Source organism: Dromaius novaehollandiae, chromosome 14, assembly GCF_036370855.1.
Source record: "Dromaius novaehollandiae isolate bDroNov1 chromosome 14, bDroNov1.hap1, whole genome shotgun sequence".
Lineage (NCBI taxonomy): Eukaryota > Metazoa > Chordata > Aves > Casuariiformes > Dromaiidae > Dromaius > Dromaius novaehollandiae.
Window position 1 is genome coordinate 13541089 of NC_088111.1, and position 25585 is coordinate 13566673.

The 25585-nt window shown below is 38.6% G+C and overlaps 1 protein-coding gene and 1 long non-coding RNA gene across 2 annotated transcripts in view; one reads left to right on the top strand and one right to left on the bottom strand.

The window, feature by feature from the left end:
• The window catches only part of TEKT5 (tektin 5), a 34919-nt gene extending 16080 nt beyond the window's left edge, over nt 1–18839 (top strand). Inside the window, exons 6-7 of the mRNA XM_026096310.2 lie at nt 14116–14270; nt 18510–18839. Of these exons, the coding sequence (XP_025952095.1) occupies nt 14116–14270; nt 18510–18723 (369 nt within the window). The 3' untranslated portion in view covers nt 18724–18839. The remainder of the gene's footprint in view (nt 1–14115; nt 14271–18509) is intronic.
• Nucleotides 1673–25585, bottom strand: part of LOC135329950 (uncharacterized) — a 39971-nt gene continuing 16058 nt past the window's right edge. Inside the window, exons 3-5 of the long non-coding RNA XR_010391631.1 lie at nt 22827–22902; nt 5090–5219; nt 1673–2091 (exon numbers count right to left, since the gene is read on the bottom strand). This is a non-coding gene — a long non-coding RNA (uncharacterized LOC135329950). The remainder of the gene's footprint in view (nt 2092–5089; nt 5220–22826; nt 22903–25585) is intronic.

The following is a 25585-nucleotide window of genomic DNA, read 5'->3' on the forward strand; positions in this document are numbered from 1 at the left end:
GCATTCCCTCTGCCAAATTCTTTTCCTAGTTAAGCAGGCTGGCTCCATGAAATGGTAGAAGAACAAGCATAGAAAAGGTTTGCTACCTTGGAACCAGGAAGAGCTATTTATTTAATGAGGTCTGGAACCCACTTCTGAATGCAAAATACTTCTATGCTTCACAAAGCAGCAAAATCTCTTCCAGACAAACAGCTATGCAGCCAACCTCTCCCAACTGTTTGTTTCTAAAACCAGTATTCCAAGAAAGGAAAGAATGAAAAAATACACAAAAGAGTAAATACTGTGAATAATATGATCTAAAAATGATCCCATGATGAAATGGGACATTTTCTTCTGTTTATATCACTTACACGTAAAAGATCAGCTGGTTAAGGTTACGAACCAAAGGCCTAATGTCTCAGCTTGTAGAGCACCAGATGAAACAGTTTTTATCTTACACTGTAGATTTCATCTAGTGGCTCTGGAAGCAATTTGTTTTCCTTTGGAACTAAGCTTTTTGTAAAAACTCATCTAATTAGACTTGTAAACTCTGGGATCAGTGTACTGTAGTAGTATCTGTGTTTGATATTGTGGCCGTGATTATGCTGCATGCTGTGGTTAGCGTTTGTAATATGTGTAATTAAAAATCTTTTTCCTGGACTGGAATTTTTCCATATTCAGTTTATATTGCCTATATGTATGCATAATGGTGAATATCAGCCAAACTAATTACACCCTTTGACTCAGTTAATTAAAAATATCTATTCCATGTGGAAAACCTTTTTATTTTCCTACTGCTACTTAAGAAAAAAATCTCCTGTCACGTTAGAGGTGTTTTGCTTATATTACTTGGCCACTGCATGAGACTGTCTATCCATATCTATCTTGCTGTCACAGAGAAGAAAAACATCTCCACTCAACTTTACACATCCAGATGTTACCAGTTCCATCCACAGCCAGTGGAACTGACCTTTGACATAAGCCCCCAAATATGTCCCATTTTGCAATGCATTGAATACGTAAAGCAGCAACGGTTGTTTTCCAAAGATAAAGTGGGTCACATTATATGTGCCTAGGCCATGGCTTTAGGGACAGGAGGCCAGTCTCCACTTGGAGTATGGGAAGCTTGAAGGTACAGTTACTACCCAACCTTATTACTGTCAGAATCCTTTAATATTTATGTGAAAACAGCTTGTATGTTACAAACACATATTCTGTGCTGTAAGGACATGACAGAGGGAGGAAAAGACTGTTTCTACCAAAGAGGTAGGACCACAAGACAGGAACTAATAGTCTAATTGTGGATACACTGGACTGAAAACTAGTAATAGCAAGGGATACATAGAAGAGGTGCATTAGTGAAGTGTAGGATGTCTGTTCCTCCTGTAGGCTAACTTTATAGTGACTCTCTAACATTCCTGACTTTCTGTGCAAGAATGTCATTACCCTGTTTATGGAAATCTGCTAACAAAGCAATATGGGTATTGCTGAGATGAATATTCCATTGGAAAGCTCTTGGATTACTGCACTCAAATGCCTTTCTCTCACTAGTTGGATGACAGTATTATATCACATGTGGGATTAGGTGAGCACAGTGCTATTCATTTATTGCTTGGAAAACATCTGGTGCATAGCATTTAAAAAGGTTCTGAGTAAGCTGGACAAAGACTAAAGAATGACAAGGCTGCGGTACTGACAGATCAACAGGTTGTTTTACTCCAGGCTGAGTTCACATTTGTCATCTCAAAGCTTCTTTGCTTCATGCCTTTGTCTTCTACTCTATCAGTTCCTTTTCACTGCTTACCACAACGAGAGCGATCCCACAAAGAGTGGTGGTTTTGAGAAAAGTCAAGGAAAACCATACTCGTTTGAACTTAAAGTATAATCCATGCAGATCAAAACCAGTGCATGAGAAGTGTCTTAGAATCCACTGTGTAACCAAGTTTCAGTGCAGTTAGTGATGGCAAAGAAGGCAAGAGACCAAGGGCATCTGCTTCAGCTTTTCTCTTAATAGTGTTCAACCTATTCACTTCTTCCTTTCCCAGTATCTTGTCCATATTAAGAAATTCTGAAGTCCTTTCTTCGTCAAAATTCACTAAAATGACCAGTTCACTGAAATGACATAAAAATACAGGAATGAACAAGATGTGTTTTGTTCCACCCACAGTTTGCTACACCTGTTATTTTTTCAGAGTTGGGATGTTCCCCTTAGTAGGCATTTACTCATTTTGTATCATTAAGCTTCTCTTTCCTGAGTGCTTTTGCCTGAAACAATCCTTTATAGAACTTCTTTTCAGGGGAAGGTCGCTGGAATGACGTTCTTGTTCAAAAGTAATTGATCGTAGTTGAGTTATTGAAGGCTCTGTGAGAACAATCTACAGCAGTCATGCATGAAGCCTTCTTGCACCTTTTCCTCCTCCTAAAAAAGTACCAAATTTGTATTTCTCAGAAAACAAAATGTAAAGAGAAACAGCTATCCATTATTACTTTGCTTAGTTTTATTCTAGGACATTGTCTTATGTTCAGACAAGTGTGCACTATTTACCAAGAGATACACAGAATGCATCCATGCAGTGAAGGTATGCTCTGTTTTTGTTTCTATCAAGCATTATGCCAGAAGTTTTGCCAGGACCTTGTCCATCAATGACATAATGTCTCCCTCCCAGGTCACAAACTGTGCAAGTCTCAGACTAATAACTGCACAGCAGTCCATCTGCTTTTATAAGCATTTTGCCTGCTACTAGCTCTGTTGGTGGATTTGTACCTCAGTCTCTGCAATGTTCCTGCACCATTTACCTTGATCTGTTGATAAAAAGACTCCAAGAGTTTTCCTGTTGTAACTGATTGAAGTTCTATCACACAATTTAAGCTAAGTTACCACTGCAGACTGTCCACATATCCTATTTAGAAGCAGATCAACAAGGTGTGCTGTTCAGAAAAAGATTTCATATAGTTTGCCTTAACCATATACACTTCCCAATCCAGGTAAGACCAAGGGATGCACCTAAGAACTTTTCCTGGTATGCATTTGAAAAAGGGATTTGAAAAAATAATAAGCACAGGAGAAAAAAAGCCTCCAAATATCCCCCTCCCCTACAAAAAAACCCCAAACCCAAGCTGCTTGACACAACAACATACAGGATGAAAACATAGATGCAGTCTCATTTTAAAACATATATAACATCTTCCACCACTTTTTTTACTATTAACCTATGTTAAGCTGCGTTTGGTTAGAGGAATGGTTTAGGAATTTACAGATATCTTGTCTTAGGACAGCTAGCTTTATTTTTACCCTTTATTTTAGCAGATACTTGGTCTGAATCCCAATAACGAATAGATTCCAAATTCAGATCAAGTTTCCAAGCCATCATTGGGGAAGTCTCAGAAAAACATTAGTTGTCAGTGATTCCCACTTGCTTTTCTGCATTCTCAGTCCAGCTCTTGTCTGCTCTCACTGTTACTTCATCTGGCACTCGCCCTCCCCATTGATGTATTTGGGAAACTGCTTGAGTTTTGTCCACTTTAGGAGTTTCAGTGTCTGCTGTTCAGCTCTTCCTGCCTGCCACTTCTTTGGGGGAAAAATGCTTGGTGAAGCTGACAGTCCCCAAGTCTAACAGAAGTTTGGGAATGGATTTGCATGGGTGAAACATTAAAAAAGGACTAAATTGCTTTTGTATGACTAAACAGGAAATTATTAAATGCATAAGGGAAATGCTGTCCTTAAAAACCTGCTTTATCAGTCTCCCTGTCAGCCCACTGTAGAGCTTCTAAGCAGAATTATTCCCTGCCCACTTTTGCTTGATTTTCTTCTAGAGGCCAAGTCAATTTGCTGTCTTAACAGTGGCAATCAAGCTGAGTATGTGGGAGCAAGGCTGTGGTATAAAGCATTTCCTACTCCAACTGTAAAGCCCAGAAGTTATCTGATTAAAGGACTGGAAAGCAGGCAATTGGTAGAATAAGTTCCTCAACTTTTTCTTTAGCAGACTGAAAAGGATGATGTTAATAGCACTAGATGACACTACTTTATTTAGCTTATCCAAGAGACGATTCGAGATAGGGGCAGAAAACTTGCTAAATCAATAAGTATCTATGCAAAAGAAAAAAGCACTATAATAGAAGGCTTGAGCAGGCAAAGACAAAAGAAGAATCAGTTGCTAGAAGGCAAAGCTAAACAAATCCAGATGGGAAACATAAGCACATACTTTTCAGAGCAAAGAAATTCATCACTGCAACGGCTTACCACATATAGGGCCTTCCTTAGCACCAGGAACATGAAATCAAGATCAGTATTCTCCCTCAAAAGCTCTGCTCTTTCTACAGACACTGGCTTACAAATAGGAATTACTGCAGGATAGACAATTGACCTGCATGCAGTGCAGGTGGCCAGATAACTATAACTAACTTCTTTCTGGCCCGAAGATTGAAAGTGTCCCAACTGCAATTCTGTCCTAATTGCACAAGGAGACAATTCTATCACTAATTTGTCGTACTTAATTTTGGAACTAATTTCAGTGATAACATTATGAGGTCCATCTGGAATTTGGACTGCACAGCCCTGGACATATGAGGTGCTGGAGGCACAAGCCAAGGAGTCCTAGCTGAATACTTGGCAAGGGTTAGACTACGAACCAAAGAAGGTATTACAGTTCCACTGCGTTTCATCATCATTGAGCTGAAAGAGGATGTGGTCTTTTGGGGATGCAAATGTTCTCCAAGAATCTAAACAGAACACAGGACTCTGGCTCTGGTCCCAGGACCAGATTTTTAGGCCGGTGAATGGAAAACATAGCCTACCTAATATAACATAGAGGATGGAGGTACGGTGTCTTCAGCATGCCTCTCTACGACAGTCAGTTTATGCCAAGAAACATTACAGATGTAAAATGTACGCGATTCTCTAGGAAAAGAAGGAAAACCTTCAATCATGGTGCAGCCCCTCATTAATATGTTTGCATCTCTACCTTAAAGTTAGTATAACATAAATAGTTACCTTGGCTTTACTCACCTAAAAATAACCAATAGCACATGATGTTTACATACATTAGCTTTGGGAAACAGTGAGACCAGACAGCAAGTGACAAGTTTACACAGCCTAGTATTTACACCATACCTTAAACAGCAGATTATCTCAGCCAGCACCATGTAAGACAGAACACCTGCACTGTGTACAGAAGTGTTTGTATGCTCAGAGGCAGAGCTGCCCAGCACCACCCTTCCTGCAAGGCTTGCTCTTCCACTACCTGGGAGCAAAAGGATCAAAAACATGTTAGAAAAGCAAACACATGGTTAGTAAAACCATGAAAAAATAGCCACCCACTCCAATAAACAAGTAACTATGATTCTGAGCTTTCCACTGAATTCACTAAGAACGTGTGCTTTTAAAAACAGCCCTGATTTTTTTTTCCCAGGGTGCAAAATTATATTTCATCAATATATGGTGGAAATTTAACACTCAGTTGCCTTTTTACCTGGTATATTTTTAGTCTATACCTGCAGAACCTACAGAATTTTATTTCAGTAAGTTACTCCATCTCTTAAACAAGTTAGCCCCTGAGAGTCTCCATCCCTCAGGCTCACTGTCTCTAACCCAAAATTGTTGTTATTACATTTATAGTTATTTGTTATATTGAAAAAAATCAGCAAATACTGAATATGTTTATACGGTGGTCAGAAGGAAATACTGAATACATTTTATACTTACACAACTTTCTTTTATAAAATTCAGGGGATGAACCTACTTAAGTTTATAACTAGCATAAAACATGGAACAGAAGCTACCAAACCTCAGTGGCTGTAAGAACATAAACTGCCTACCAGCATCTAAAATAGACCCAGCTACAGCTGTGAAAAGGACACAGCCTGGACCTCCTTAGAACAGAAACGTAAACAAATACTAACAGGCAATGGGGTTGGCAGTGCGAGAAGCATGCAGGAGAGGTGCAGCAGGGCGCTGCGAGCTGGGGGAAGGAGCATGTGTATAGGGAGCGAGGGTGGGGCACTGTCCCACCAGGGCTTTTGTCTCTGACCCCAGTGTATCCTCATAAAACTTTTCTGTACTTTTTTTCCCCTTCTTCTTTGCACGCCTTAAAATCTTGCTCATTCACAGTTTTTCATGCCCATTCCTGGTGCATAGGCATACAGTTAATCTTATAATTTAATATTTGAACCTGTCTGAGAGTAAAGTTTTCAGATGATTAATGAACAGTGACTCAGAGGTGGTTGTGAAGGTGTGTGCTAGTATAAGCAGCTCAAACTTGCCTGGAAAAACCTGTTGGAATGAGGAAATATTTATTTAAGCTGGCACTATATAAACATTAGAGCTTTACTTACAAACCAAGAGAAATTACAGGTGCAAACTAAGGCACTAACTTGAAGACAAAAGTAGATTTCTGTCTGCTAAGGTGGTTGGTTAATATCATGAAATCATGAAGACTCGAACAGAGCAGTGAGTGTGGGCAAGTGGAGAAACTACACAGGGGAAGCCTGGCTTCTCCGCACGCCACGCAGCAATGCTCCACTTCATGGATTAGCCGAAGGATAGCATGAAACGGGGGCAGGATGAAGGAATCCTAACCAAGTGATAGCTCTTGTCAGGCTGTGTTCAGGTCATCATGAATCCAAATGACTTTATTTGCAAAATAACAGAAATCTCTTCTCACATTGAGGGATAGTCTTAAAGCTGCTCAATAAAGGCAGCCTGGACTGAATGAAAGTGGGACTTTGCTGACACTGAGAGAGAAGATGACTTCTTTCTGCCATGGCACCAAGACGTGAGGAACTGCGGTGGTGGTGATTACTATTGCTCCCTCCTTTACAAACCATCTGCACTCAGGCAATTCATATAAGCTCGGCAGAGGAAACAGGATTTAGTTCAAGGCAGCAGTACTGATATGCATTTATAAAACTGTTTCTTATTCTCAGAAAGGGCTGTCTTGTAGGAAACAGAGATGGGCGTATTTAGGAGCTTTTCAAGAAAGGAAATGTTTGTGGGCTTCACTGTTTCCAGCTAGGGACAGAGGTTACGAGACAAATGCACTGTGCTGTGACCTTGCAGCCAGCTCAAATCCAGCTTACTGCGACTAGGGTGAAATTGAATTAATGACTAGCAAAAATCTCACTCCTTACAGGAATCGATACCAAAGGGCAGCTGCATGAGCCACAACTGTTTCTCTCTCTGGCACCATCTCTTTCTAGAGCCATCTTCTCACTGTTAAAGGAATGCATATCCTTCTCTCAGATGAGGCAACCTGGGACAAAACAGAGTGTGTGCAAGGCCCAAACTGCCCTGTTTTATTGTTATTTTTACCAGGTTTAGCAAAACCACATTACAAACATAGCACTTTATTTTGTTTTCCACAGTGGTGATGTACACCAAGATCGCTGGTCCCGCAGCATCCAAAAGCAGCATATAGTGTAAAATGAAAGAGAAATACAGCAGAACTTTTCAGGCTTATTCTTGTTCTTCAGTAGTTAAATGTGTAACAATCAGGTATGCAGAGAGTTAAGCATTTTCTTGTGTATAGTTATGCCTTCCTCAGTTATTTTGAAACAGATTTGGAGGAGTTTAAAATTCAGCCATAAAAATTGTCTCCCATGAAACCAACTGTTTTGTTATTTCAAAGTGATGGGAAAAAAATCTAAACCCACTAAAAAGTTAATAAAGTAGTTTAAAGGGAAAGTGAATTCAAATTTAGCCCTAAATTTAGATTTTTTTTAAAGTCAAAATCCAGGCCAAGTTAAATGGTCCCATGTTTTTCTTCCCCTTTAATTTTAAAAAAAGCTGTTTTAAAATAAGCATCTTGTACATTTTGAGGACCAATGGAAAAGTTAAATAGAAACTGATTGCATATAAATGTGAAATTAATTGGATTATTTTCAGAGTTTAAAGTGGTAGCAGGATTTTTATAAGAGTTATTACTGAACAAATGAAAGGCCCAGGGTCCCTGGTCCTGCATTTCAACCTGTGCTGGACAGACCTTTATGGCCATGCAGAATCTGACCATAAGGACCCAGATTAAATGATCAAACGTACAAGTGCAGCCTTCTTTGTTGTATCAGTATCCTGTTTACATTCCGTTGTTTTCTTCTTTTTGGTGAAACAGTCATGTTAAAGACAGAACTAAAAATAAGATGTTGGGGATTTTATAGGTATTCTTTGGCATCTGTAGAACTTACAGTATGCTTTAGCTTTCAGATCGGAGGATGTCTATGGTATTTACTCCAGCCCTATTCCTGTTGTCACAAAGCCTTATAAACAAAAGCTTACAATATTCCCAAGTCCAGACCAATCTCTTCATTCCTGATGTGCTTGATGAGTTTCACTGGGCTGAAAATATTTTCCCTGGGCCCAAACTACTCAGCTGATTCTCTTAACTATGAAATTTAATCATCTCATATGAGCATACACGACAGATGCACGCAAGTTACTGCTCAGAGGGATTCTAACTTTGCCTCATCAGTTAAACTATCTGAGTGCATTATCTGCTGATGTTACATTCTGCTGAGAAGTGTAATTATTTCTTTTAAATGTACTTGCTTTCTTTTCTTAAAAGACTGACACACTGTTCCCCATCATCATCTGAACAAAAACAAAATAAAACGTGTTAAGTCATGAAACAGTGACCTGCATTTAAAATCTTTCAAAGGAAAGAATCAAACCCTGAAAAGGACAAGAACAAAGGACCTGGTAATGTCTATCCAGAATTTGGCTATGATATTCAGAAGTGACAGTAGCTTCAAACCCTAAAATACATGCATTGTAAAAACTGTCAGGTCCAAATTAATTCAGATTACAGAACTTGTAATCCAAAGATTAAAAGATATCATAGTTTTACTTTGAAATAATGTGGCCATAATGCCCTAAAATTAATTGTGAAATTAGACATATTATTCAATTAAGTATGATAACTTGCACAAAATATATTGGATGAAATATGAAAACAGATGAAAAACTTCTTTAAAAAAAAAAAAGACCAAGAGGCTAAATATTAAACTTAAAGAAATGTACACAACTGTGTGGGACAAGAATGTCCCTCCCACCATATTACCTGACTGCTGCTTTTTTCATTCACTGCTAAATGCTGAGCAAACCCTCAGAAAACAAAAATATTCATAATTACAGTCTGACTATAGGACTTTCAAAATGCTTAGGTTGTATTTAAGGCTACCCTGATCACACTATGATAAAGTATACGTGTGACTTCAGCAGCTCTGTCTCCTAGTCTTACAGTGTCCAGCCTATAAAAATCCTGGCCTTGGGGAAGTGAGAGAACAGCGAGAAGAGTTTTCAATAAGCTCTCAAGAATGCTCCAGCACAAAGTTTTGCTAACGTCCTGGAAGGGAGAGTACCCGGATGGGCAGCTGCCTGAGCCAGTCCTTCCCCATGCTCCCCCAGGAACACGCTGCTCAGGATTTGTTGTTTTCCCTTCCTGCCTTTGGAGGTCATCCAGAAATTACGTAGACTGGTGCAACACTATCTGGTGATTCTCCCCACCCATCCATTTATGTATAGTAGATTATCTAAATCATTTTATCCAATGTGCCAGTGTGTAGCCAGAATGAGTAATCAAAAGCTGTAGAGCTTCTGCAATGTGTTGGAAGTGGTTCCCCTGAGGCCATTTTTCTTCCTATGTCTTAAATGATAGTGCTTAAAAAAAAAGTAATAAAAGAATTGAGAACACAGAATAAGCCTAAACCACATCCACTTATATGTAGCCAGGCAGTGCTTAAAGATGGCTGAATAGATTTAAATTTGAATTCTGAGTTCACAGGCAGGTTTAAACTATTTTTCTTTAGGGAATGACTAACAAAGAATTTGCTTAGTAGTACTAACCGGTTGCCTTGGTTGTGCATAATGTTCTTGCAGACTACTTCTACCTTTATGAGCAGGACCCCAGAGTACCTAGGGAAATCATATGCCATGAATGTGAACTGCAGTTACTCCTTGTTGTACAAGCAGAAAAAGTTATAATGGCTGGGCATAAAACCTTGAGCTTTCAGTGACTTTTAGATGAAAAGCTCTCCATTCATGAACACTTGATTCTCAATAAAGAGAAGCATTTTCTAATTAGACTTCAGAGCTGGTCTCTTTCCAACATTAACATTGCGTGAAATGACATTAATATCATGCAAGATCTAAATACTTTGAGTGGCTTCTAGATATAAGACTATTTTCCTGTATCAGTTATATGCCACTATGAGAAAAATACACGTATCAATTTTCTAAAAAGAGAGGACAACACAATCTCCTCCTCCTTTGTCATTAAGGGAACTCCTACATGTTTGCTATGTGTGCCGTTGGCAATGAGGCCCAGTCGGGTGTGATATGACAACACAGCACAGTAAGTGCTGTGGAGGAATGGTAACGACTCTCAGCTTTGGTGAATACCGACATTCATTTACTTGAAACATTACTACTGAGTTTGAAACACACAGGTTTGTGGCCTGGAGGCTGTACCTTTGCTATGGCCAGATATGAATGCACTAGAAGAGGATCTGAGAGAAGTGTGGGTCCAGAAACTCCCTCTCCTAAAGTTCTTTCTGCCAGCTGACTTTAAAGAAAACGGCCTTTCCAAGGGACTGAGAACAGGTTATACATAGGCATTTTCCTTAGATATGCCATTTTCCCAATCTGTTCAGCATTGTCTTTACTAGGTCCAGCTTGTTCCTTCTACATCTTAAAACACATTTGACATATAATTTAGTCTTCCTGTCACATACTACTGTGACATACTGTCACATACCACTGGAATTGCCATGGTTTGCTATAGCCCAAATGAGGATTTGTGGCAGAGGGATGGCACTGTTATCTGAAATACTGAAGACTATTAAACTGCTTCCCTGGTCCTCTTATAAATTTGTATGATGCTTCTGAGCTTGCTGCAGTGTGTGTTCCTGTGCACATGCTGAGTCCCCTTTGGTGGCTTATTGCTTTCCTTCCAGGTGTGGAATAAACATAAGATACCTATACTGCTTCCACTGAGAGAGGGGGCAGTAAAAAATTTTTTCTCTCAGAAACTGTTCCGTTTATCTCCTTGCATTTCTCTAACCTGATCGCAACAATTAGCCTGTAGCAGAGCTTGTAACCTAACTGCACTCACTCAGCAAATGACATTGTTTTGATTCATATTGTCACATAGCATAAAATATCAGCACAGTGATTACATTACATGCTTACCATTGTATGAGCACATCTGTAAACGGCTACATTGCTCTGGGGAGCTGGTTTCACAGTCATGGTTGATTTCTAACCAAATGCTCTGGGCTGCTTTAATTGCTAGACTGATAGATTTCCTCTACAAAGGTGAATCACCATTTCCATCTGCTGCCCAAGAGGGAAAATGTTACCACCAATAAAGCTCAAAGTCTGAACCACAAAGGTCCTGCTCAGAAGCTGATCTGAGAATGCAAGTCCTGTATTTCATTATGAAGCCACATGCACCCCCTGTCCCTTTCTGAAACTTAAACACAATTTTGCCCAGTTCTTACTGGGCAGAGATGTGTGCTACTTTGATTGTTTTTATTTGAATTCAGTTTTTTATTGTAAAATGCAAACAGCAAATTGTACATGGAATTAATATAAGAGGCCATCATCCTCATGGCAACCCACTGCAGGCAACAGAATTACACCACAGTGAATTTGGCTCACTTGCACATAATAAGGCGTAGCATGGGAAACACCACAGTAGTGATAGAAGCTGAAATATAAACACAGGAAAGGAGGACCTTGCTAAGCAGCGGTAACTTCTAAAAGCACTGCATATTTCTTTCCCTCACAGCTTTGGTACATCCCTGCAGGTTGATATTTTGGTTGGCAGTGAAAGTGAACTGTGGGAGCAAAGTATTGGGCTTGTAAAATCACCCTGATAGACATCCAATAAATCAGGAGCAGCCTACCTAGGAACTAGACCTCGCCTCGGGGTGGAGGGAATGCACGCTCCTTGTCATGTACACACGAGCACACACTAGGTTCACTTAGCAAAGTGAACTTTGCATTAGCAAAGTCACAAATAGCAAGATTTGGGTAACAGCAGAAGCTACTCAAGCTCTGCTTCTGAGCAGCAGAAGATCCCAAACCAAATCCTTTGTGTCACCAGGGTAAAGGAAGGATGTGGACTTTCTGTGTAATGAAGATCGCTAACTTCATTAAGTCTCTTTGCCTCATTTTTTTTTTATCTGTAGAAAGAACTACATGTAACTGAATATAAAGCTATGTATCTAACAATGCTATCTTATCATAAAGTAGTTCCTCTGCAAAAGAGTTACCAAAGTGCACTGGATTACCTGCATAAATATTTCCAGTAAAATATGGGTTACTTATGGAGATTATCTAACTAAGAAAGAACCACTGCTGAGTGAAATTTTAAGGAGAGATTTACTACTCTTAGCTTCACTTTCTTCCACACTGTATTCCCTTCATAACAAACCAGACTTTTTTTCCTTGAAGCCTGTAAGCAGTAAAGGCTTCTTCTAGGTGAAGCCAGATTCAAGCTAGCTCTGTGAGAACCAACCCTGGGCCCAGAAGTGCTCAGGAGCACAGTGTGGAGACATTCACCTGGCTTCAGATCAGTACAGTCATGTTCATATGCTGCTGCTTCAGGGTCCAAGATGATTCATCTATTGGCAAATTGCAGTGCTGTAAGGGTTGAACTGGCTTGGACAGGGCTAGCCAGGAGATCTCTCGCTTTGTTCTACTACACAGCGTAGACAAGCCCTTAAGGATTTGGATTGGTGTGCAGGCTCCTGGCACCCTTAAACCTTTTGGTTTTGTCTATAAATAACCTTTCAGCAGCAGAGCCTAATTCAATTTTCAAGCCACACACAGCATTAGCTTACCTGGTACATCCTTGTATGTAGGCAAAACCTAAACAGCAGCATAGATTAAATCGCTTTACACCATTCTTAGTGATTGCTGAAATTCAAGTTGCACTGATTTTAGTAGCCTAGCTGCAAAACTACGTTAGTTAAATTTGTGCTCTTGCATTTTAAATCAGTCTATAGGAAAAACTTGAATTCATTCAACATATTGGCTGTAATGAATTGTGATAAATGAAAGTAATGTAATAATCAATTGACTAGGAAATGTTACCTGAACATAAACATTTTCTCCCTTCTTTTTCCAGACTGAATAAAAGAGAGTCTTTCCCTTGCAGTTTGATCACTTGCAGGATCCTGAGAGATAATATGAATCTATGATAACATATTCTGCAACTAAAAACAGTGCTATTCTAATTCCATGGGCCTCTCCTTTCAGGTGTTGTTTCACTCCGTACCTTCTCCATTTAAATAAAATAAGCCTTTAAAGCAAGTTTTTCTTCCCCTTTACAGCTCCCAGAGGAGCTTTCAAAACCTGTAGAATTTAGTTTCAGTATGAAAATATGACTGTGTTCCTAAGTCTTTGCAGACTTACAAACTTATGTCACCACAATACTTGGAGCACACATCAGTTTCAGAGGGGACATATTTGATGGCTTTTCTATTTTTATGAGGCATATGGAAGTGAGAATTGAATGAAGGTTTGAATGAAAATGGTAGCTTGTTTGGAATTTTATCTCTGCAAAACTTTCCTGATCAAGCAGCAACTTTGTAATTAAGGAGAAAAAAGAGACAATGAAGCAAAATAGAAGTGAGTCTCTGCAGAGCTATAAACACTCCCTTTTCAAAAATGGCTTTATACACAAAAGCACAGTTGCAGTTCCTCCCACCCAAATAACTCTGTGCTTGTCTTCTGGTTGTAAAAAATTTATATTCCAATTTGCCTACAAATTTTTAAATTTTAAAGTAGGAAAGAGATGGTACATTTCCTAGTGAAGTAGTTCTCCAGAGTTGCTATTCCGTTTTCCAGGAATAACTTCATTAAATGCTTTAATGTTTTGATATATGTCTGTAAGGCCCCTCCCTTTGGCTCTCCTGTGAGCTGTGATTACCAATGCCCTTTTAAAGAACTGGCATGATTAAGCCAACATATTATACAAATACACCTGATTGCTGTGAGTTTGTAGTAATCTCCTCCCTCCCCTAAATTAAAGCAAAATGACATGCCAGCATGTAAGCAGTTCCAATAGAAGTGTTTAAAGCAGGGGAGAGTTCCGATAATGTATGCATGTGAGGCTTATGAAAATGCTCTACTTTGTTCAGATACTTCAAGAAATCTTCCAGACAGAAAATACGATCATGTTACTGGAGAGATCTATAACGGCAAAGGAGTGCCCACTGAAAGTGGCTCAGACCCGCCTGGAGGGAAGAACTAAACGACCCAATATAGAACTTTGCCGTGATGCACCTCAGTTTCAGTAAGTAGAGGCCAGACCACCCTTGTCCCTTGCTCAGTCAGGCACTCAGGAATGTAAAATTTAACAGTAGGATGAATTAATTCGATAAGATTAGAACTGTATTCATTACATGATGACGATACAAATTCTGGAAGAAAGAACTAAAATCTCAGTAGCTATGTTCAAATAATGGGCCAAAATTTCTAATGCTTTGTGTGTTTAGTTCCCTATAGAGTCCTTCTCCCAGGTCAGTTAGGAGATCAATTGCTTGTTGGCGGCTGATATCTTTTGGGATTCAGTCTCACTTCCGAGTTGGGTTTTCTGAATTGATTTTAATTCCATTCGGTATAAAACAACAGTATTGCACTTCAGGAGTCTCCTGATTTTAGCAAGATATTATCTGAGACAAAATTCTGTTGCCTTATGCAAAAGTTATCTAATGGTGAAGCTCTAAAGGTTTACTGCAAATAAGAATGAGGCAGCATCTTTTACTCCCTGAACTCATTTTCAATGCTTTTATCCAACTATATAGTGATTCCAATATCATCCTTATATAGGTTAGCTCATCTGGCATGTATTTTGGTTATATAGCTCTGGGGGTTTTCCAGCTCATGTTGGCGTTAGCTTGGTGATCTCTGTGCTATGGTTCATTCTAGAGCGTGTACTATATCTTTCTGGTTGTACAAGATGTCTGAGACATTAGTTTTCTCTAATGACTGAAGAAAGATCTTCTGAATCCTGCTTCTCTCCATCTCTCCTGATCCATTTGGAACACATCAGTTTCCATGAGAACCCTATCTAGTATATCTTATTCAAAATGCTGTCTTCAAAATATTCTGTGGAGGTTTTCTCAAGAAATACTGCACCAGGATTCCTACTATACCTGTGTGAATTTCACATTCCAGGAAGAGATTTTTTGAAGACTTTTATGAAAAGTATGAAACTATTCCCTTTTGATTTTTGTCTCCAGCAAGATCCCAGTGTGTACAACAGCTTCACATACAATAAGATTAATGAGGTACATCGTGCTTAAATTGATTATTAATTTTCTTAAACTGTGTTTTATCAGCTCAAAAAGCCTCTATTCAAACAGGGAAGTGCCAGTGAATCATAGTTCACTGTACTGTCATCTTTTCCCTTTTTCTTCTAACTCCTTAATCCAGAAGTTGTACAATGCTATACAATTTTTTTTTTTGAGCTTCATATCTCCCTATTCAGATGTTGACATTTCCTTTGGTGTATCTACATATTATATATCTTCAGCTTTATGCTCTGCTCTCCAAATGCATTTTCTCACAAAATATTGTTTTGGATCTGAAGTCTTTTATATCCATTTAGATAATTTTATTTCTGTGGCTTTTCATATTACACAAGTCATGCCTGTTCTAGGTGCAGAAGTTCAGCTGTGAAAAAAACTGAAAACTTCTGATTTGGCCACTGTAGCATTCACTGAGCAATTACCTTTACTAAAGGAGCAGATCTCGTTTTTCACTTGCCACTCACCATTGATCAGGTGTGCAAATGTATTAGTCTCAGCATCCAAGGGTCTTTCAGCATGTTAGTTCCAAAAAACCCAAGATGGCCATAAATATTAAACCATAACTCCAGCCTTCTATTCACTCTGAGTCTTGTTCTCTCCCTGCTTCCTTCCTGAAGATCCCTTCCACAAAAATGTCTGCATCATTGTGATTGATACCAGCCTGCTCAACAGGACTGCATGTTTCCAAGATGCAGAACTTGTCTGATTTGGGATCAATAGCATGCTGAAGCAGAGGCTCACATCATCCTTTTTTCTTCCAACAATTACCAATCATGGCCTTGATGTTCCAGAAGGGTCCTGCCTAAAAAAGTTTGGAAGCTTCATTTAAAATCACTGGCATGTCAGAATGTCTTCAAATATTTTCCTCAACTGCAGTAAAAGGACAGAAATGTGACATACTTAGAAGATAAAGTGCACGTACAGGTTCTGAAACAATTAAACTTCTGCTAGCTTACAGGTTATTTAAGAGCTTTACATTCTGTTGCACAGCTGTTCTAAAGTATTTTAGGCTTATTGTACACACAAGTTTTGTATCAGTCAGTTCAGTCTGATATCTGCTATTTCTAATATCTTAACCAAAATGTCTAAACAAGTATACTCTTTACTATATGTAGTTATATTGACAGATAAATAGCATATTCCATTCTCCTTTCTCCAAGGCAAACCTAATCCAGATCAGGTTATTTTAGATGCTTTAACCAAAATCCAAATCTTTTACTGTTTTGTTCATTATAACTGCAATTAGAGATGGAAATTCTGACAGAAGGTATTTGAAATTTGAACTTTTTCACTCATGGTTTTTGGCTGAGCTCACATCTCAAAATACATTTTTTTTTTTTTTTTTTTACAGACAAACTCCTATCTGAGAAAGCAAAACCATTTGATAATTCCCCTTTTCAAGGATTTTTGATTTTTAAATGATTTAACTGTATTTCTCTCATGTGGTTTAAAGCAAGAAGGAGCTCAACCCAGCAGCTCAACTGTAATAGGGAAAGAAAATACCAAATGAACCGCTTCTTTGTAACATGCAAATGTTATCTGAGTTTGCTGTTTATTTTAAAGGAAGTGCTGATGTTGGCACTTGTTCTCTGTGTGCGCTGCCAACTTTGTAGTTGAAGGAATTAGACAGAAAACAAACTAATAAAGTCTAGCTTTTCTGTGCTGTTCTGAAACAAAAGGGACTATCCAAAAACAAGTTAAAGTGGATTCTGGAAAAAAACCAACGTCTTTAACAGGCTATGGCACTTTGAGCAATTAACAGAACATTAGATAAGGAGAGGCTACATGTGACATCACTTGTAAAACTAAACGCATTCAGGTTAGAGCAATGTAGAATATTCATGAGAAAACTTACTAGCTGTTATCAAGATCCTTAAATACGTTAGTTTCAAATTCAGCCCAATATTTATGATTTCAGGTTTGCAGACCTTTTAGTTTTAAGCCTGCAGACTTTTCAGTTAGCTCAGGAAAATGTTTCAGGGTGGGCCTATGCAAGACAATAGCAACTTTAGAGAGTTTGGAATTGTGGAATCCTAGAATATGAATCATACATCAAATGGTGCAAACTTGTAGTACTAAGCTACAGCCAAATCAAGGCATAGATACACTGCAAACCTCTTGGAATGTGAAAGGACCTCTTTCACACATCTTTTCACTAGATATATCTGTAAGATCACTATGCGAGAGGTAAACAGTTTGCCACAAAGCAACTGTGGCAGAAGTGCTTCTACATATGATCTTCAGAAACAAAGGCTTTTTAATAACAAGGTTGCTTTAAAAAGGCTGGCGGAGTGAGCCAGGAGCATTCCAGAAATCCCAAATCTTTGCATCAAGGAGTCTGAGATGGAACCACTAACTTTTGAAAAATGGAGGACACTAGAGAGGAACCAATTTCAAATGGTATAAAAAACAGATTAACTTTGTAACACTAAGATTTCTGAACTCAGAAAATACATTGTATTTGAAAATATGTTTTTGCTTGTCAGAAATATTAAATGTTAGTGTTTTCCATCTTTCGCAAAGCAAATCTGAATCAGAATTCTGCTGGAGACATGCATTTTGCCTCAGTTTATTGGTGATCAGTTTTTGGTAGGGTTATCTCTACACACAAAATCCTCAGTATTAAAGAGAGCTTATGAGCTCAGTAAGTACACAAGAAGCTTTGTCACATCTCCCTTGATAGGCCACTGGAACAAATTTGGCCAATATCAGCTCACAGAAAGACTTGATTTCACAGCTCCACATTCATTGGTTATCGGGGTAAGTGATTCTTTCCTGACTAACATGCTTTTACATCAAATCCATACTATTTGGCATATCCTGCTGCACAAGTTTAATCTACCATGAACTACACCACACATTTCAGTAACATCCCTCCCAAATGTATGCTACAGGATCATATATAGGTGCTCAGCATGGCCATGCTAGTCCTAGGAAGCTATAAAAAGGAGAGGTTGCAAGTGAAGAAGATTGCAATTAAAAAGATAAAAGATCAAAGCAGAGGGGCTTAGACTGCTGTTGAAGGTCAATGCAAACAAGAAATCATCACTTCTTACAGGTGCTAAGCATGCAAGTTTGGCAAAGAATAGTTTTCATATTGGTTCAGTCCAAGAGTACTGTTCAAATCCTGCCTGAAAAACAGACCTGCCACTGTTGAAAAAGTGTTGTGGTGAAGGATTGCTGAAGTTATTTGGGCAACTTGTCTCCTTCTCTTTTTTCAGGCTTGTCAATGAAGTTTTTACTATAGATGACACCTTACAGACCTTAAAGCAACGTCTGCGAGAGGCCCATGATACTCTGCAAACGTTGGTTCTCAACAAATCAAAGCTAGAACATGAAATTTCTGTGAAGACAAACTCCTTCATCATTGATAAGAAGTGTATGGACATGCGCAAAACCTTCCCCAGCACCCCACGGCTAGTTGGCTACACTTGAAGTAACAAGTAACCTTTGATCTCTTTAATGCATAACATAAAAGTTGCAAATCCTGAAGGAAATATTTATTATTTTGGTTTTTTAATAGTGAAATCCAATAAACAAACTAAAATCAATACCATGCTTCTTTCCTTAGAACAATTTAATATCCTCAACTGCAGTTGCTCCATGGAATAGAATTAGTAGACTTCCTCTGACAGAACAAAAACAGGCTGAAATAAGCAGAAAAATATTACGACACATGTACGTGAGTTATGAGCTACTGAAAAAGTTAGACTGACACTCTATACTCATCAACGGAGCAAGTGCAATACAGAATTTAGGAGCTCAGGGTACTGTGTCATCTGTTTTTCAAGCCTTGTCTGGAAAAGTTAAGTCTAAATGCTCACCCCATCCTTGCCCTCTCCTCTTTCCTAGTAGTGCTGAATTTGGTGTTTGTTTTGAATTAGCGAAGGTTGAGCAAACTTGATTCGCAGAAGCTGAAGGACAGTTTCAGTACGGTGATTTCAGGTGCATATGTAGCCTTATTAACTGAGAGGGAATCTTTTCATCTCTACCTCTCTTTTCTTTTTAAATTCAATTTTTCATGTAAGTAATTATGAAGAAAATCTTGTGTATTTGTATGAACTGTGTGTGATTTGTGATATTTGCCCAAGTCTAAAGGGTCTTAACTATTCAGAAATATGAATTATCCATCAGTAGATCTCAAATGACTTCACAAACAAAGACAGTACCATTGCTCTATTGTCACTGATAAGAAAATTTAAAAAGTGGGAATAGAACCAGGTTTTCTAAACATTAGTCAAAGAACAGAAGAAATGCAAATATTTGAAGAAGAATTATATGTATATTATTTTCCTGATCAAAACCTGTCTCTGGCCCTGACTCTATTCCTTTATATAGTAAAAAAAACCCACCTTGATTCCAGCATATAGGAATATAATGCACTTAAAGTTCCTGGACTGAAATTATTCTTCAGTCTCTCTAAATCAAGACTTACCTTTCTCTAGTTCTCAACAGAGCACTATTCAGTGGTGGAGAGGAGAGGGATGGAATGGGCTTTTAGATTCAGCTTTTCCAGATAGGGGTTGAAAATCATTGATAGTGCAGTATTCTTAATGAAGACTTCGAGGAAGAGCTAGTTTTAACTAATGTTCAAGCAGTCTGATTGTTTTGGACAAAATGGAGTAATAATATGTTATTGTTATTTGTGCTTCTTTCCTGGATTTACTCACATTCATTTACAGAATAACCAACAAACTAGAATTCTAGTAACAGAGTTGCCTTCTGCTACCTCAGGGTCCTCTTTACGGAACAGCTCCAGGAACACAGAAAACACATTTTACAACGGACCGAAGCCAAGTCTGAGACAATGCTAGATTTGAAAGGCTCCTGAGTAAACTGGCTCTGTTCCTCGTCCTTTGTTTTGTGTGGGTGGGTGCTTATTCTAGCTACTAAATGAAAGTAGCATTGCTAAGGCATGCTGAGCTGAGCAGGGCTGTTCAGGAGCCCTTGCAAGTTATCCTCAGTTTCCACAGAGCGTGGTTGTGCCACATTCGACCCTCAGCTTCATTCCTTCAGCTGGAAAAAATACTATCTCCTAGCTGTTGCATTAATCTGTTTACATAGCAATATATTGCTAAAGATTTAAAACTGAGAAAACATTTTGGAACACATGACTGGGACGTGACATTCAGGCCTACTTCTGACGCTCAAGTTGACTACCCTGCAGCTTGATTTTTCACACAAGGATAATACCTGCACCATCATTATGGACAGTGCAGGCTGCTCAGTCCAGCAAGCTCCAACTTGTGGCTTTTTAGGAGAAATTCCACCAAGCATGGGGAGAGCTCCGGAAACACAATTTCTTTTTATATTGTGATGTGTGACTGGAGAGCAGGTCAAGGGGTCTTGGCAACGTATGTGCCAGCGGAGACAGGAGGAACTCTGTTATTGAAGGCTTCATTGCTAACTTGGTTTGAATCAAGAGTGACAGCTTATTGTTTCTTACTCTGAAATACCCTACAAGAAGCTTCTGCCACAGAGCCCCCCTTGGGACATGACTTTAGGTAGGAGCAGGGAGGAATCTCACTGTGAGCTGTTTCTCGGCAGGGAAGTATGTTACCACTGGTAACATTTTCCTCCCTCTGTATGCCTTTGTGTGGAGGCAGGGGAGATTTTATCACTTGAGTCTGTTACTACCAAACTGTATGGGAGAAACAAAAATAGAATTTTGTAGAATAAGGCACTCGATTTCCATTTTATATATTATTTTTACAAAAAATGTAGAATAAATATTTGTGTTGAGCTGTTCAATATTGACAATAGTCCCACCCTATTTATCAAATACTGACAGCTGACCAAGCAGACCAGTAAAAATTATTTGGAAGTTTGGATCTTCTTCAAGTCTTTAAATACATTTCTAAAAATTGGAGACTTTCCCAGTTCACACAGCTACTCCAATAGCTAGAAATAGTTTCTCTCCTCTTTATGCCAAAAACTCAATTAAGTAATACATAGCAGAAGGGAGGCACTCTGAAGAAAGATGAATTTTGATATCAGTTTTTGACATGAGGGGAAAAAGGAAAAATCTTTGCTTGAAAACAATCAACAGGAGTGAAAAGTCAGCCTGATTCAAAGTCCTGCATTTGAAAATTTGGAGGCTTAGGGATGGAGATGTTGAACTAGGGTGCTAAATGCCACAAATTCAACTGTAATTAAAGCTATTCCAGCTCCTTACTGATTGTGCTTTTCTTCAGCAATGTTCTGTTCAAGATCTCTGCTCTGCTTTTGAGTGGAGTGCTCACTTAGTACATTGTGTGAACAACACCAAACTTGATTGAACACAATGTGAATGCCTACTAGAAGTGACTGCCTAAAACTATGGATCTATGATAAACAGATAAAACCTTTCTCTGAGTGCATCATTTTGTGGGCGAGGAGAACAATAATCCCCTAAGATTTGGCTACCATCAGTAACAAACTACTGCATACCACAAAAATAACAACACTAAACAAAATCATCTTCTTCCCTTATTATAACTGACCAGAAGATACTAAGTATGTTATCCTAGTGAAAAAACACTCCTGTCTTTCATTAATGACATCTATACATGCAGCACATTTATTTGCTAATAATGTATCCTCTGAAAAAGTAAACGAATTAAAGTCTTCAGACTGCTAGAGAAGGATGAGACTTCCATAGGATAAGGCTATAACACTATCTCCATCCAAAAACACCAAAATGTAGTTACCAAATTTTAGATGAAGGAGAAACAAGTCACTATTTGCTTCTTGAGAGTGAAGGTAAATGGAAAAGGCAAAAAAACATAGATTGAAGTCTTGTTCTGCCACTGCTTTACTGTGTAAATGAATTCACATTTCACCTCCAGAATACTGTCCTTAATCCCAGTTGTGATTAGAAGATTTGAATGTCAAAGTAAACACATTTTTAAAAAGCAGAAAGATAGTCACCCAGAGCAACCTGAGAATCTCTTCAAAAAACAGAATATAAACATTCTTTCAGCTTTATTTTGTAGATCTCTTTTCTTATGAACTAGGTTCTTTAACATACTCACAGGCAACCACAGACAACAAGAAGTATTTCCATATATAAAAACAGAAATTTGATGAGCAGGCCCTCAATGATATTTAAAGATAAAATCTGTTTTATAGCAAATATACTAATGCAGAAAAGATTAAAACCTGTCCCTGCCCATTTCAAACAATGGGATAATTTTAGTTCCAGACAAGCTATTTCCTAACATTACCTAAACTATAGCTCATAAAAGTTTATGGACTCAGTCTACAAACAGAATAAGAAAACAGTTGATCTAAATGTCTTCACTAATGATAATCTCAGTTCAGTGTCACAAGGTTACTGATTACCGTGAAGGCAACTCATTTTACCCAAACCTAGCAATAGTTTATTTCTCTCTCTCTCTCCTTTTTTTTTTTTTTTTTTTTTTTTTTTTTTTTTTTTTTTGATCACAGCAAGGAAGCAGAATTTGTCATGTATAGATTAAATTCCCTGCCCCAAAGAATTTACAGATGGTGCCCCCAGTCAATATAGGTCAGTTGTCATGTTCAGTGGAACTACTCACCTGGGAAAGATCTGGCATCTGCTTTCAGGACAGGATGTTATGGAGTGAGTAACAGGAGACAAAGAAGGAATATTAACTGTGGAGACAAAAAAGCGTTGGATTTGAAAATTAAATTTAAATGACGTCACAGTTTGGTAATACAGTTGCACTTTTTCATAACATTCTGAAATTTTCTGAAGTTTAAATGGATCAAAAAGGATCCTGTTTTTTTTTTTTCCTAGAAATAACAGGCAAGAATTGAAAGCATTATGAACATGCATTTCTCTAATATAACACAATCAAAAGTTTAAAAAAAAAAGGCTCTTTGTTTAGTGAAATTAAATGATGATATGCCATTTCAAAATGGAGAAACACAGAAATAAGAGAAGAAGCAGTTATGCTCAATCTGGAGCTGCAGGATGTGAACTGGGGGTCAGGATGGAGCTGCAGCTCAATTTGTATTTGGAACCAAGGATATGACCCACTCTGCTCCGCTGCAGGGTGGGGGTAGGGTAAGGGTAAAGGTAAGGGTAGGGAATGGAGAATTTCACCACAGCCCTCCTGCTTTCCTTGCTGCTTCCTAGCAATGGTGAGGACACACCAGTGCCCCACGGAGCCTTCGCCTGCACTTCCAAAGAAAAACAATATAAAACACAGACTTGGACCGAACATTTACATGCCCTAGTACTAAAGAACAGTCACATCTGTCTGCTATGCATTCCTTACAGGAAGGAAACTATTGCCTAAATCAGAGATATCAAAAACATTTTTGCACTTGAAGAGGGTATATATCACTGTGCAAATCTGCTGGAGACATAGCTGTCTGGAGTGCATCAGCAATGTGAATGTAACATGAAATACAGTGGACAGTTGCCTTTGTTTATTCCATCCCTTTCAGGTTTTGATTTGGTTCAATACATCCTGTTTCAGCTTCAGCTACCTCTCAGCTAAGCAATTCCTAGCTATTTTGTTTAAACACAGGAGAAGCATACCCTGACCAGCAGGGCTCCGGCACCTGCCAGGAGAAATGTGACCACTGCTACTTTGGTGCACAACTAGATTCCCTCCCAGATTGCTCCTGCTAGCTTTTGGGAATAATGGCAAACTGCATACATCTGAAGTGCATTCATCAGAGATAAGATTTTAAATTTTTCTCTCTTTGAATCCTGATCAGAGAATCTTCTGTCAGAGGTTTGAGTTTTTAACCCACAAGCAGCCATGGTACATGACTGTCACTACATAAAATGGTTTGGGATCATTTTTCATCACTGGAGAGAAATCATATGGAACAACACCTTCTATAAATGAAAGAAGTTAATCAGAACATGAGAATTGTAACATAGTAAAAACAAACACACGAGTGAAAAATAAAAGCAGATGGCTCTCGAACTGGATTGCTGCATCAAAGCAGTAGTCAAAACAGTAGTTTACAAACTAGCATGAGAATTTCACCTTATTTCTGCATTATTTTTTCCCCCAACTTCTTTTCTAAAGAAGGAATCCCCATCCCGGGTAGGTTGCAGGTTTCCTTTTTAAACCAAGGGACTCGATTCTTACAGTAAAGGCACAACCAGTTCTAACAATGACAATTATATAGCCAATGATAAATAAATATTTCCTGACTGTACAATAAAGAATATAAATTTATAAGAATGTAAAACAGCAAAACTTTTTTCCACTGCACATTGCTTTGAAATGTTTAAGAATAGCAGAAATTTCAGTATCACTGAATTAAGATCCCGCATCATGTAAGAACATGCTTGCTGTTTTTCCTGAAGTCATAAAATAACCGCTGTCTCCTGTTACGTGCATTACCAGTTCAGATCTGTTCTCTGGCCTCGGGCGTGCTGAGAATCACACTATAAAAACTCTTCTATTTAAAATTTAATCAGGAGAATAACACACAGGTCAGAATGGTCTAAACATTATTTCATGAAGGAAAGACTCTCCTGATTATTTGGACTTTATAGCTCTGATTATTTTTAAACAGAAATCCATCAGTGTTTATCCACTGTTCCTATGATGTCCTTTGATCTCTTACACTTTTATTTTCAAAAACACAGATAACATTCCTGTAACACTATTAGACAAATACGCAGAGGAGACAACATAGCAGTTTGAATTTTTGCTTGGATTTTCTCTCAGGATTTATGAACACCAAGGCAGTCCTTTGTTGGTTGCCAATGCAAGAAAATTCAAGCTTATATAAAATACACATCCTGATCTGGAGTAATTAATATAAGGTGGACCTACACTATACAAATGAAGCTTCTGGCCAGTTAAAAAAAAAAGGCAGCGTTTTCTGTCGTATCGCTATTGCAGAAGCCTCCAATATTGAATGGAATTTTTAAAGTGGAAAAAAAAAGAAGGGAAATATGTGTAAATAAACAAGGCAGATGTTCTCTTCTGGTGGGAAATTTCTTGATGTTGTGAAACAAGCATTCATAAGCACAACAAAACTGGGCTTTAAACAAACAAAAGAAGTGATGGAAATAATCTCTAGGTCAGAGGGCACCTAGCAAAGTGTGGTCAGGAAGGTGGTGGAGAAACGAGTGTCAGTGGTTCCCCTTCTCCAGACTCCAAAAACCATCAGAGTTTTTTATTTCACGATTAACTTGAGCTGGCACAGCAAAACCAGCAAGTTACAGTGAAACTGCAAGGGTGCCGAACGACACAGACCGCCGGACCGAGCAGCCCTTCGCAGTCAGTGCCACAGCAGCCGCCCTGCCCGCTAGCTTACTCGCTGGCTCGCAACCGTCCTCCAGCAACCTCTGCCAAAT